Source organism: Moschus berezovskii, chromosome 12, assembly GCF_049115385.1.
Source record: "Moschus berezovskii isolate FMDL1 chromosome 12, NW_MosBer_1.0, whole genome shotgun sequence".
NCBI lineage: Eukaryota > Metazoa > Chordata > Mammalia > Artiodactyla > Moschidae > Moschus > Moschus berezovskii.
In genome coordinates this window covers 25250524-25265023 of record NC_142471.1, presented here as the reverse complement: position 1 = coordinate 25265023, position 14500 = coordinate 25250524, and the positions used below count along the sequence as shown (strand labels likewise).

General features: G+C 41.1%; 2 protein-coding genes across 3 annotated transcripts in view; one reads left to right on the top strand and one right to left on the bottom strand.

The window, feature by feature from the left end:
- Nucleotides 1-395: 395 nt before the first annotated feature.
- ATOH7 (atonal bHLH transcription factor 7) lies at nucleotides 396-962 on the top strand. The gene has a single exon (XM_055424258.2). It carries the CDS (start codon nucleotides 396-398, stop codon nucleotides 852-854), a length of 459 nt encoding a protein of 152 aa, XP_055280233.2. The 3' UTR covers nucleotides 855-962.
- A 3826-nt stretch (nucleotides 963-4788) lies between these two features.
- MYPN (myopalladin) overlaps nucleotides 4789-14500 on the bottom strand; it is a 112825-nt gene continuing 103113 nt past the window's right edge. For both annotated transcript variants that reach the window (XM_088841924.1, XM_088841923.1), the window contains exons 20-21: nucleotides 11235-13414; nucleotides 4789-11197 (exon numbers count right to left, since the gene is read on the bottom strand). In XM_088841924.1, coding sequence (XP_088698050.1) covers nucleotides 13245-13414 — 170 coding nt within the window. In that variant the 3' untranslated portion in view covers nucleotides 4789-11197; nucleotides 11235-13244. The remainder of the gene's footprint in view (nucleotides 11198-11234; nucleotides 13415-14500) is intronic.

Sequence of the window (14500 nt, the reverse complement as noted above, 5' to 3'; positions counted from 1 at the left end):
AGCTCCTTTCATATCTGATCTTCGGAAAAGATTTTGTCTTCCAGAAGTCTCCGGTTTTCCCAGAGAACTGAAAAGACCTTTCTCTAACCAGCCACACCAATTCTGCTGCAGGAAAGTTCCCTTCTCTTTTGCAACTTAACATTGGGAAAATGACTTTTTCTTTTACCTCTCAATTTCCTCTAAATTTTGGCAAGTGAAGAGACATCTATCTGGTTATCCAATAGGACACAAGGCGGAACCCCGCACTCCCCACTGCAAACTTCCATTCCACGTAGTTGCTTTGTGTATGACTTATTTGCTAGGAAGAGCCAAATTACAGAGCGGGGTTCATACATCAGCCACGCACAGTCGTGAAAGGACCCGAGAGTTTGGCGTGTCCCTCCGGCCGGGGGGGAATGAAGTCCTCCAAGCCCTGCAACACGGCGGCGGGAGCGCGTGCCGCGCCCCCTTGCGCGGGTGGTGCCGAGTGCGCGGGCACGTGCGCCGGGGCCGGGCGGCTGGAGAGCGCGGCGCGCAGGCGCCTGGCGGCAAACGCGCGCGAGCGCCGCCGCATGCAGGGGCTCAACACGGCTTTCGACCGCTTGCGCAGGGTGGTGCCCCAGTGGGGCCAGGATAAAAAGTTGTCCAAGTACGAGACCCTGCAGATGGCGCTGAGCTACATCATGGCTCTGACCCGAATCCTGGCCGAGGCTGAGCGATTCGGCTCGGAGCGGGACTGGGTCAATCTCCACTGTGAGCACTTCGGCCGAGACCACTACCTTCCGTTTGCGGGCGCGAAGCTGCCGGCGGAGACCGAGCCCTACGGCCAAAGGCTCTTCGGCTTCCAGCCCGAGCCCTTCCAGATGGCCAGTTAGGTCGCGCGGCCGGGTCGGAATGGACGCCCAGTGATCCGCGCTGTGGAGCCGTAGCCTTCCCCACTCTGTGGCATAGGATGGACACATTCTTAGAATAAAATTAGGAGATTCCAGGCTACTTTTCGCATCTCTAGTCCTAGGGACGCAATGCTTTTATTGCTTTTCTTTTTTCCTCCTTATTATGTTGTAGATTTCATTAATGCATCCTGGAATAGTTTTGATTGCTGAGAATAATGCTCCCTCCCCTCTTTCTGGGCGACTTTGAAGGAAAACAATGTAAGAAAAAAATAGAAGTGGGTTATACTTCAGGTTTAGTCCTCACTTCCTTAAAGTTAGTAAGTTTGTCCTGTTAGGGTGAAGTTACAATATCTCTTGTGAATGCTTAATACAGAGCTGCCTTCCTGTCTTGTAAATGCGTTTATGCTTAGTGTATTGTGTGTGCATGCATGAAGTAGACTTTTTTCTTTTTTTCTTTGGTAGAATACATGGGTGTGAGTGCTCTGTATTTTTTAAAATTGTGTATACATTATTGTAATATACATTTTGTAAAACAGAATTAAAAACTTGGGTTTGCTTTTCATGCCAGGTGCCCTGCTAGTTTTCTGATGGCACTAAAGGCCTATTTGTTTGGGGGGTGGTGACATTGAGTGCTTACCTGAGTAAAGATGTATTTAAACCTAACCCCAGTAATCGGCAAAGCACTGTTTTGTAATCCTCAAAAAAAGACAAGCTGATGAGCATACAAATTAATTTGAAAGTTTTCTCAGTCAACTTGGAAATAGATATATTTTTCATGGTTTTTAAAAAGATTAAATTAATTGAAATAATATTCAACTTTTAAACAGCTAGATACACAGTTCCTTAATCTTTTATTTTTCTTATTAAGTCAGTTGCTAACTACTAATTCCTTCCGTTCGGTTCAGTCGCTCAGTCGTGTCCGACTCTGCGACCCCGTGGACTGTAGCCTACCAGGCTCCTCCGTCCATGGGATTCTCCAGGCAAGAATACTGGAGTGGGTTAGCATTTCCTTCTCCAGGGGATCTTCCCGACCCAGGGATCGAACCCGGGTCTCCCGCATTGGAGGCAGACGCTTTACTCAAATATATATATTTGTATGTATATATTGAATATATGTATGTTTGGCTTTTGGAAGTGATTTGCTTTTAATCAGTACCAGCTGAGCAATAAGGGCTTCATTGCCACCAAGGCTAATAAAAATAGCAGTGATATAATACACGTGGTATTGGTTTGAATTACTTTTATAAGTTTGCTTAAGCATTGGATGAATAAGCCAAGCCTTTAATGTAGAGAATGACTTGGTCAACAGACTGCATGCTTTTTGGTGAATGTGTTGCTAATAACTGGAAAAAGCAAGACTCTTAAGTTATCTGTGCCTTTGGAACTTGTCACAAGTTAACAAAACAATGACATTTCCCAAACCCTTTTTATAATATTATGGGTTCCAACACCTAATATCAGGCACAGCCACCATTTGCAATTTTTCTAGAAAAATGTGATTCTAATCCTATGCCTCTTTTTCCCCATCCCCATTCCCGAAAAGAGTGGGAATGTGTTAACTATTATGCTGTAGTGGCTCATTTCTGTTGGAAATCTCTGGAAGCAACTTAGATCTTACCAAATTCCTAAGCTTTCCTAGTACTTGATGTACTATTTTTTTTTTTTTTCCTGAAAAGACAGTTGAAGGAAAAGTAAATGGGTCTCAGTGATCAAATGCAATCTTTGGTAAAACTCTTCAAACTGTATGTTGAGGAAGCTATTGTGGCTTATGGATTCAGAGCTTGGATTAAACAAATGTCAAATATTTTTGAACTTAAAGTTCATATGTTATTATACATAATATAATTTAAATTACCAAGCAACCTAAAAGTTGCTCTTGTTGTTGAGTTGCTAAGTTGTGTCTGACTCTTTTGTAATTTCATGGACTGTAGCCCACCAGGCTCCTCTGTCCGTGGGATTTCCCAGGCAGGAATTCTGGAGTAGGTTGTCATTTCCTCTTCCAGGGGATCTTCTCAACCCAGGGACTGAATCTGTGTCTCCTGAACTGACAGGTGGATTCTTTACCATTGAGCAACCAGGGATGTCCTGCTGCTGCTGCTGCTAAGTCACTTCAGTCGTGTCCGACTCTGTGTGACCCCATAGACGGCAGCCCACCAGGCTCCACCATCCCTGGGATCCTCAAGGCAAGAACACTGGAGTGGGTTGCCATTTCCTTCTCCAATATGTGAAAGTGAAAAGTGAAAGTGAAGTCGCTCAGTCATGTCTGACTCGTAGCAACCCTATGGACTGCAGTCTACCAGGCTTCTCCGTCCATGGGATTTTCTAGGCAAGAGTACTGGAGTGGCTTGCCATTGCCTTCTCCGAGGGATGTCCTAGTTGCTGCAATATACTATATTGTCTCACCTTTGAGGGAGAAGGCAATGGCAACCCACTCCAGTACTCTTGCCTGGAAAATCCCATGGGTGGAGGAGCCTGGTAGGCTGTAGTCCATGGGGTCGCGGAGAGTCGGATACAACTGAGCGACTTCACTTTCACTTTTCACTTTCATGCACTGGAGAAGGAAATGGCAGCCCACTCCAGTGTTCTTGCCTGGAGAATCCCAGAGACAGCGGAGCCTGGTGGGCTACCACCTATGGGGTCACACAGAGTCGGACACGACTGAAGTGACTTAGCAGTAGTAGCAGCTCACCTTTGAAAAATCTATGTTCTTTATAGTTTGATAACAGAACATATTGAAATTTAAAAATATTCTTTTATCCATGCTCCCTTTCCTCAATAAATCAACATACATTATCAAGCATCTATTTATACCCTGGCTTACCGAACATCATCTTTGTCCTTGAGTAGGCAGTCAGGAACATACATAAACTAATCAGTAAGTGGCCCTAAACAGGGTTTAGCTGAATGCTTCAACAGTGAAGTGTCAGTGATATGTGCCGTAAGAACTCCTAAGAGAGACATTAAATAATAAAAGAAGACCCACTCCCAGGCATCGTTTGAGTCCCGTTAGTTATTTTATGTGGGCTTTCCCTAGGTGCTAGCTACAAGCTGAGGCCAAACACCAGGGTCAGAAGTCTTGAAGAACCATATACAAATGAGCCGGGCTATCGAGATGGGGAGGGCCATCCAAGCTAGTGGTTCTCATCCCAGCCTGCTCTTTAGAAACACGTGGGGAATCTTGAAAAATATGCCAGTTCTTGGGCCCCCAGTTCAAGAATTGATTTAACTGTTCTGAGGTGAGGCCTAGATATTTTTTCCAATATTCTCCCAGTGAGTCTAACTGGCTAATGGGGTTGAGAATTGCTTAATTAAACAATATGTACTATGATACCATTAAACTCATTACTCAAAACTGATTATATTGATGCAGCATTCTTTGTATTTATAGATCTTAAGAAGGATTAGGCTTTCTTAACATCCAGCTACAGCCAATTTCTTAGTTAATGAGGTGACCTTTATATTAATGAAGGTCTAAAATTTCCACTGGATATGAGCCAGATGGGATGTATTCGGGTTGAGGATGCAGGATTCAACAGTTAAAGTTCAGTTCACTTAATTTTGGTCTTCTTATAGTAAAAGCAAAGTGTTGTTTTGGACTCATTTTGGCTCTGCTCTCTGGTTAGGTTTTACTAAAGATATCTCTTTTTGCTACCTGTGGGTAAAAGAAATTTCAAAGCACATAATTACGTGACCAACCTTTTCACATGTATACCCATTCCCATTCCCTTCTCTGGTCATGAATATACTAGAGGGTGCAAGTTTAATGAGTGTTTTACTGAATTAATACAGGACTTTTGGATTGCTATTTCAAACTAGCAGCAGGTCCCGCAAAATACCCAAGCTGAAAGAAAACTACTGAGAGGAAGAACTTACCCATCTCACATACGAAGACTGGAACCAAAACAAGCCCAATAACTAACTGAGAATAAATAAAATTTTATTTAATGAATAAAGAAACAGTCCATCACATCCTCTAAATTGGTTTTTAAAAGCATCCAGTTTGAATTAAATACTAGTACCATCCAGGTTGAATGAAATACTGGTTTTTAATTTTTCTTTTATTTCTAATTGCTAAGTTTTCAAGCAAAACACAATCCCCAGCAAATCTTCAAGAAAGCACAACTAGAAAACAGCAACGGGTGCCATGGGAGATGATGTGGTCTACCGAGATATAGTACCGTATACTTTCTGGAAAAAGACAGTAAATGCTCACAAATATTTTGGCTTCAGTGAACACTGGTTTTCAGTTCCAAAGAATACCCAACATGCATGATGCAGAGGAAAGGAATAAAAGCCAAGATCCATTCATTGCTTTCTAGTAATAGAGGCAAAATATACAGTTTATATAGTTCACACATTTCAAAATGTTTACTATAATAGTTTTTCCATTAGGATTTCAATAACCAAAAAAGTACTTTAGAAATTAAGTTGACTCAAGCTTCCTGAGATGGAAGCATAGCATGTTTGTGAGCCTTCTGGGGCCTGGTGTATTTTTAAGTTAAAAGAAGTCATACAGGAAGAGAAAGGAAAAGATAAGATGTGTCACGTGACCATGATTGCATTGTTAACTGTGGGTGTGTATGTTTGTGCGTGTGTGTGTGCACTCACATAGAGTACATCCTTTGTCAGTCCTCATGGTTACAGTGAATCATGAGGATTAAGTTTGGGGCTTGATGTAGCTAAGAATTTGAAAACAGAGACCAAAGGTTATGCTCATTTTTGAGGGTCCTTGTCTATCTGTTATCCTCAGGTTGATTCATTTAACATAAGGCCAATGACATGCTAGTATGGAACGTTTCTTCATTAGAGCCTAGAACAGTATAACAGAGTTTTCCTGAACTGCTTGATCCAGGAAGGAATACAGGAACTCTCTTGCTACTTCTCTGTGCCCTGTGGAGCCATTATTTCCACTAGCTTCAGTCATAGATGAAGGAGTCAGAGTTCCTTTAGGCTATGCTGAAATTAATTTCCCTGGAATCTGCCTGTAGAAAGCAGCTAGGATATTTCTTGAATTTATTTGATTTTTCTCCAGATTTTTTTTCAGCTTCATAGAATCTTGGAAGAGGAAATTCCCCCACAGTGTAGTACCCTTCTAAGGAAACATGACATGGCGGGGACAGGGAAGAAATGTGAATTTTTAAAACAAATCAACTACTTACTTTGGAAAAATATTCTTACCATTTTCTTTGGAATGAAGAAACCCCTGCTATCACTTTTTAAAAGGGTCTGTGCGGTAAACTCTTCACAAATATTTATTTATTTATCCTACCCTTTATCCTGGGAAAGGCTATTTTATTTTACAAATAAACAAAACCCAGAGTTATAGAAAAGTTAGAAAACATGTCTGCAATTCATCTGAATGCTTTAAAAAAATCCCTTGGAATTCCCCTGAGAGTTCCTAGAAATAAGGAGTTCTCTGGATGCTATTAAATATTTTACAGATTTTTATCTTGACAAGAAGGTAATGAGAGAGGAGAGTAGGTCATGAAAAATGCTAAAGCTTGGAAAAAAATAAGTAAAATTTAATCAGAAAAGGGGATACAGTATCTCTAAAACAATACTAAGTAAAAGTTAATTTACCAGTGTGCATTAAAAAAAATACAGTTGCACTCAAATTATTTCATTGGAATTATTTCAGGACTTTAACTCTCCTTAAAATACACAGTAAAATCGTTTATACTGAGTGCACACACATTCAGTAATCTTTTGGCAGTGACTGCTATGGTCAGTACCAGAACATAGTTCACTGGATTCTTGCACCACCAACTGTGGAGAAGTTATAAGAATCAGCTTCCAGTTTGCAGGTAACTCACTGAATCTGTGTAGAAATATCAAGTTCTTTGGAATTTTGGAACACCAAACAATTCTTTCTTACCATACTATGTGAAAATCATTCATGTTTCTTAGTGGGTACTAAAGTACTTCTTATTGTAAGAAAACTATACTTATAACTGCATTAATTTCCAGTTGAAACTGGTCAACTCCCCCACCCCATCTTTCACATCTTTAAGTCTAATTTTAATGTGTCTCTATTTTCAGGTAGGAGGTAGAATGAATTTTTATCTTAGAAAGTAAAAAACATTCTATGAGAGATTTATTGGGTTTGCTGGATGCTTTAGGAAAACTAAAACCCAATTACCTTTCTGTTCCTCTAGGGATATCTGACCAAGTTATACCATATGTGGTAATTTTTTCAATTTGAATAATTTATACAATTGAATAACTTTTAAAAATCACTTTTAAGTATTGAATATTTGTATATTAAAAAATCAGCTTAATCATTAAAAAACAATTGATAAACCTGGAAACTAGTACTGTTTTCTGCATTTTAAAGAAAAATGTTTATGTATTTCAACCTTCAAATATTTATTGTCAAATAATGTTGAAATATTTTAATTTTTATTATTAGGGGAACATTTTCTACTCACTTGTATGTTAAATCTTCTTCAGCGAATATGCCTCTACAGTACAGCCATTGTCTTTATGCTTACTCTCAGCATTTATGGCACAATTCTCAGAGGATTGAAAAGTGAGTTCTTTCTCTGTTTCTTGCAATTTCAAGGCTATTGCGTTTGAAGTGGCCATTATTTACATATTAACAAAAAAACCAGCATGTTTATGGTTCTACAACACTAAGTATGCTAATATAATTAGAAAAAAGAGGCAAACATTTTTAACAAATATGCATATTTTTTTGCATCGCACAGATTTTTAAAAATCATGGTAGTAGCAACTTTTTTTTTAGCATACTGATGACCACTGCATTGTCAAAGTTTAGAAGATGCTAGGCATTCTTCCAGCAATGCTTCAGTAATTAACTTTCTGAAATATTGATCCACTTAAAACAAGGCAAGGCAATTAGTGGTGAAAAGGACTTCAACAAGCTCTATTGCAATCTAAGTAACTGTTCATCTTCCTGGTGAGGCACAGTGATTTTCAACTCGACCATCAGTGGAAATGCTTTGAGTCCGGGTTACCTGGGAAGAGACCTTGAATAAAGGTCATTATGAGTAAATTTGCCTTTGAGTTTGCAACCAAATTACACATAGCCCACATACTCACAGACTTAGGCCAGGATCTCAGTCTGAAAGGTTTTTTGGGAGTTTAGTGGAGAGGAAGAGGATAGGAGTTGTCTGTGATCAACCAGAATAATTTGGGTGTTGGATTCAGTTTTTAAGACCTCCCCTCACAGCCTGATTTTTTTCCTTTCGCCAGCAATTCTATTAATATTAGAAGTTGCTGGGAGTAAGAAAGCAACTGCTTTTAAAGGTGCAGCACTCCCATGAATTTAAAAGACCCTCAGGCATTCAAGATTTGTTCAGTTTGGACTGGTTTCTTTTGAACACCAAGCCAAGATACATGGGGGCAGCAATTAGGTCACTGTGGAGCACAAAGCATGCTGGGAAAGGGGAAAGAAGGGGTGGGTTACAGCCTAGGGTATTACAGAACAGGGGACACAGGGCATCTTGGAGAAGACACAGAAAGGGGGTAGATGTAGAAAGGACCATAGACAGTGTAGCTTGGACGTGTCATGGACACAGAAATGGAGGAGGAAGCAGTCTTTTTTTATTAGTTGCTTGGTAGTTCAGGTTTGATGGTGTGTTTTCTTTCTCCGTTTTCCTTCTGATCCCCATTTCCATGACTCACCAAGTTATGAAAAGTCCTTCACTTGTTTGGTTAGAAGGGAGCTTATGGGATCTGCACAGCTTTTTGAAGAAAGGGCCAGAAGAATTGTCCCAATTTTTCCTCTTTCCCTGGTCCATTTTTGCAGATTGAGGGCTTCATGAATGCTACATGTCCAACGAGTGTAGTGCAAGATAGGAGGGTCTAATGAGGCCAAGTGCATGTTTCCTTCTGCTTTCCAGGCAGGCATCTCACGTGCAAAAGGGAGGAAGTACATTCTTCACTGACACCAACACCATAGCCTATGCTATTTGCATCCCTTCCGACCTTCTAGGGTAAGTTCTGTGATCAAACCATGATAATAAAATGACTCTTCTCAATCTCACTTGCTCACTGGAATCACCTGGGAAGCTTTAAAAATACTGATTCTTATCCCAGAACCCCAGAACTTATGACTTACTGATTGGGGTTGTGGCTTGTATATTGGGATTTATTTTTTCAAATATTTATTTATTTGCACTGGGTGTTAGTTGAAGCTTGTGGGTTCTAGTTCCCTGACCAGGCATCAAACCCCTGCTGCCTGCATTGGGAGCTCGGAGTCTTAGCCACTGGACCTCCAGGGAAGGACATTTTGGGATTTTTAAAAGCTCCCCAGGAGATTCTAATATGCAGTCAAGGTTAAGAACCACTGCTGTAGACTCACTTCATTTTATATAGAAACATACTGACTTATACAGAATTTTAAAGTTCAATTTAGATCAAAAAATATTTATTAAGTGCCTACTCTGTATAAGGCAACATTTTGCCATGGCAAACTTTTGACACAGTCCATACCAACAAGTAGCTAAAATCTAGTGCAGGCAAGACTGGGCTAGTGCAAGGGGAGAGACAGGCGGGTATATAGAAGTTGTGTTTTATACAAAGTTCTATACAAAATAATCTTTTTCCAGACTCAAGAAATTTGCCGTAAGATTTCAAAGAAAGTCAACTGTATTTTACTGGGGTGGTTGGGGGACACCAGGAAAATACTTCATAGAGGCAGTAAAGTAGCCTTTGAGATGGCCTTTAAGCAATAGGTAAGATTTTCATAGATAGGGACTGGGGAGAAAGCATTCCAGGTGGAGGCAGAAAAGAGCCATATGGGTGGAAAGCAGGGGCCTGTGTTAACTTTATTGGTGCACTGGGTGTGTTTTCTGAGTAATGGATGAAAAGCTTTGGGATCATATTGGAGCAAGGCTTGAATAGCATGGGCAGAACAGCTGGCCTGGGTTGGCTCCAGGGAATCACTTGGGGTTTGAAAATTAGAGGAATGATATGAATGAAGCAGTGCATGCTAAGTTGTGTCCAACTCTTTGTGACCCCATGGGATGTGGCCCACCAGACTCCTTTGTCCATGGGATTTCCCAGGCAAGAATACTGGCTGGGGTTGCCATTCCCTTCTCCAGGGGGTCTTCCTGACTCAGGGATCGAGCCTGCGTCTCCTGTGTTTCCTGAATTGGCTGTTAGATTCTTTACCACTGAGCCACCTGGGAAGCCCAAATAAAACAATCCTTTAGGAAGAATAATCTGATGCTGAAATCAGGGCTAGACATGAGTGGGGATAAAGAGCAGGACTAGGGGCAGGAAGACCAGTTAGAAGTCTCTTATTATGGTTAAAGTCAGAAGTATTGAGGGAAATTAAGAAAGTAATGAAAGTCTGAGCTGGGAACCACAAGGGGGATGAAAGGAAGGCCTGAATATAAAAGAAATAATAAGAGAGTTAATATGATTTGTCAATTGATTAGATAGAAGAAGCAAAAAATGACTTAAATACTCCATTTGGATTACTAGGACTGTGATGGTGCCACTAATAGAAATAATTAAACTAGGATGATGAATGGTTTATGAAAGGGAAGAATATGAATCTGATTTTGGATATGTTGAGTACAAACTTACTCAGCAGAACTGAAATTTCTTATATAAGTATTCCTTATTGTAACTGAATTCCAGTAGAATTAGGATTTGTTCAACACAGTAGTTCTTAACAAAGGGGATCCTGTCTCCCAGGTAACAGAAGACAATCGATATCTGAGGACATTTTAGGTGGCCACAACTTGGGGAGTGGCTTCTCTACTACTGACATCCAGTGGGTAGAAACCAAGGATGCTGCTAAACATCCTACTGTGAGCAGAGTGGTCCCCCACAACAACTAATTATCCAGCCCCAAGTGTCAACAGTGTCGAGGTTGAGAAACTTTGCTGTAACATAATCCAAAAGTAAAAATTCGAGGAATTTTAAAGCTTGTTATAGTTTAGGCGCAACAGTGCCATCTAGTGGCGAAATAGAATATTTATCCTAAAATCCTCGGAGAGCTAAGACATACACCCAGAAATGTAGAATATATCCTCTCATGGGAGAACTGTCTAGTGTTTACATTAATAGATGTGATGAGGAGGTTGGGTGTCCAACTGTGGAGAAGCAATACTGCAGTTAGAAAGTGCTCTTTGGTCATAAAGAGATTTGATAATAGAAGCCAATATGGAAACAATGTGTTCTAAGATGGAATGCATTCTATGTCATTACAGTTGCCTATACCTTTACTAGGGCTTCCCTGGTGGCTCAGAGGTTAAAGCGTCTGCCTGCAATGCGGGAGACCCGGGTTCGATCCCTGGGTTGGGAAGATCCCTGGAGAAGGAAATGGCAACCCACTTCACTACTCCTGCCTGGGGAATCCCACGCAACCCACTTCACTACTCCTGCCTGGGGAATCCCACGGATGGAAGAGCCTGGTAGGCTACAGTCCACGGGGTTGCAAAGAGTCGAACACGACTGAGCGACTTCACTTTCACTTTATACCTTTACTATTGTTCCCACATACATAAGAAAGGAAGAAAAATCTAATAATTCTACTAAATAACTTGCTGAAATCTTTATTTCTTAAGGATTAACCTATGGTATTTATTTACAAATAAAGATGGAAAATATTATGATGAAAAATTAAGATGATTTTTAGAGTCATGAAAAATGTAGGATGAAGAGCACTAGAAAATTCCCTTTGACAAAAGGATATTTGCCCTAAAAAGCAGAACTTGACATGCCCTTTATCTTACCTCTCCTGCTAGATTCTAAGCTTTCTGCAGGCAGGGACTGTGTCTTATCATATTTGTGTATGGCCCACAATCTCTAGCATAGCATCTTATACAGAGTAGACACACAAAATATTTTTTGAGTGAATGAATTTATTTTTATACTGGAAATCTTTGCCTTAAAGTGAAGGAAATTTCAAGCCTTTCTAAGCAATTACTATTTGTTCACTTGAGTAAGATGCCAGCTGAGGGTGTCTGGCTCAGAGAACACCAAAGACTTGGGCACAGGGAGTTGGTAACAGATACTCCAAATTCATTTCCCTAGTGAATCTGGAGCAGACTGTGCCATGACGACCATCCCTAGGGCAATGTTTTGACTGGTTCATGCATTGTAGATTTCTCTAATGTAAAATTCATTCATCCAACAAATATTTATCAAAGGTCTATTTTGTGCTAAGCAATCTTCTAGGCACTGGGCTATCACAGTGATTGTAAGTCTAAAAATTCCTTAAGTGGAGAGGCAAATTTTGAATTGGTGAGTTAGAATAAAGAGGCACATTCCTTTCCCTCCCAGTTCTTCAATTAGCATAGCATTTTCTGAATAGAATATGCAATTTGATTAATGATTTCAAAGCAGTTCACAACTATTAAAGACCTCTCCTTCCACAACCACTGCTTTGCTTGGGTAAATGAAACAACAAAAACCATTCTCATCACTTCCTCTCCTTGTTTGCATTTTTTCCTTTCTCATTGCTTCATAGATGTGCAGACTTTGAGGGGTGAGGGGAGAAACATGAGAGTCATTCTACGGGCAGATGATGATGATGCCTGCATAGTTTTGCAAGTGGCAACTGAAGCTAGTAGTTTTAAAAGTGACCCCGCAGATTTCCTTCTGGTTGGTTTATTAACAACACTTTAGTTATAGACTCTCTATATATATTCAGAGAGAAAAACCACTCACCATCATATTCAAAAGAAAATGGTGCAGGCAGTCTGGTGCGTCCCTATTTTGGCTATAGAATAAGTGCACTGTGCAATATTGAGCATTCAGTGATTTTTTTTTTTTTTGCTATCTCAGGCACATTTTGGCACTTTCTCATGTGGCTCAATAAACCCAGGATAAGCACATCGAAAGTGCTTCTCTACATATGTGAGTTGTATGGCACAGTCTCCTAGTGCTAAGTAGAAGCTGATTTAATGAATCCAAAACTTCTGCTATGAATGCAATCAGTGAAAGGTGATGGACACCACCTCCCCCTACCCCCTTGCCTTTTCCCTTTGCATTGTTTGGTGAGTTAGGATATCTAAGGTCACTACTGTATAACTCCTTTCAGCCCAAGCATCTGGCCCCTCATTGCTCTTAGGAGGGCCTGAACACCCCTAACACAGCAGAGGGCAGAGGAGCATGCTGACTTTTTCCCAAAGCAGTGGACAGCAGCTGCGTTATATCTTTGGTTCATCCATATTATCTTCTCATTTTGTTGGAATCTTAAAAGGTACAGCCCTCCATCTCTCCCCGAGCTGAGACTGCAGGAGTCCCCAGCTGACTTACTCAAAGCTCTCCTTGCCAAAGGTCCGGCAGTGTGGAAACTCACTCAAATCCAGTTGCTTGGAAACCACCTTATCTGGTTTGTCCTTCCCCCTCCACAGTCTGCCCCCTTACATAGCAGGCACCCAAATATTCTTAAAGTTCGTCACTCTCCACTACACTCCGAGAAGAGCAGGAATACACCATCGTGCTTTCCATGGAGGAGAAAGCAGAGAAAATGTCAAGTCCTTTACTGGTGAGGGATCCATAGCGACTGCCACTGGGCCGGACGGTCATGGGTGGTGGGATCTGGTGATGCCACTGAGCTGGAAAATGGACCAAATCATGTATTACAATCAAAGAAACAGAGTCTAGCAGGTACACAGCAGGGGTGCATTCTGTCCTCATCCCAACACTTTGTGTGAGATCTTGGTAAATCGTTGACATATATGAATAGCTGGGTGTGAAATGCCTCATTTGTAAAAAAAGAAAAAAAAATCAATAAAATCTCTCCTGTTCTGCTAGGAATAGGGAAATTGGCCTCAGGATCTCTTGATTCTGTAATACCAACCCCCATGATTCTAATCCAGCAAAATCTGGGACTATAAGAAGGAAGACTGGGTGATGAGGGTGGTATCTCAAAATTATCTCCTGACCTAACATCACTGACCTAGCAAGGAGTCTACAGGGGCTGGGGTGGGGTGTGGGTGTAGAGAGAGTTATAGGCTCTCAAGGGAGGGCTCCTCAGAAGGAGGAGATGAGATATCTGTGGAAATGGAAGACAAAAGATGAATCCAGACCTTTGACCAGTACTTACTGCTCATCCTAATCACCCTTACTTACCTACCTACTGCCCTAATCATGTTCTAGTTAGTTATAGCCAGAAGACTGAAAAGTAACACATGCAATCAACCAGGGTTGGGGGACAATGTGTTAGAATTTCCATGTTCACCAAACACTGTCCAAGGGGGATCCTGGTTTCAGCAGACAGGATCTTTAGGCTTGAACATGTCCTGAATGAAGTACCTATCCAAACTGCTCAGTCCTGGGTGTTGCCTCTGATTGAGAAATTACCAAGCAGCCCTCTCATCAGGCTTCTAAGAACCTGGCGGTGGCGAACAGGAATCACCAGGTGGGAAACACTGATGCTACGGGTCCTGGGGGATTAAGGATGCTTGTAGCATTCCCAGTTATAAATGGGCTCTTTGTTGATTTCATTATTTCGAATTAGTTTTTCAGGGTCTAAATGCCTCTGAGTGAACTGATTAAAATCAAATTTGGAAAGCTACAAAACAGGACAAAACTTAATAGCGATTCCACAAGAGAGCAGGCACTCAGTGAAGCCACTGTGAACTAGTCAAGTCCCCCGCCGCGGCCCCTCTGCCTCTTAGCTTTTCCTCACCTCGCTCTGC

What these genes read in the sequence shown, in the direction of transcription:
- ATOH7 (XM_055424258.2), top strand. Translation starts at nt 396, where the DNA reads ATGAAGTCCTCCAAGCCCTGCAACACGGCGGCGGGAGCGCGTGCCGCG.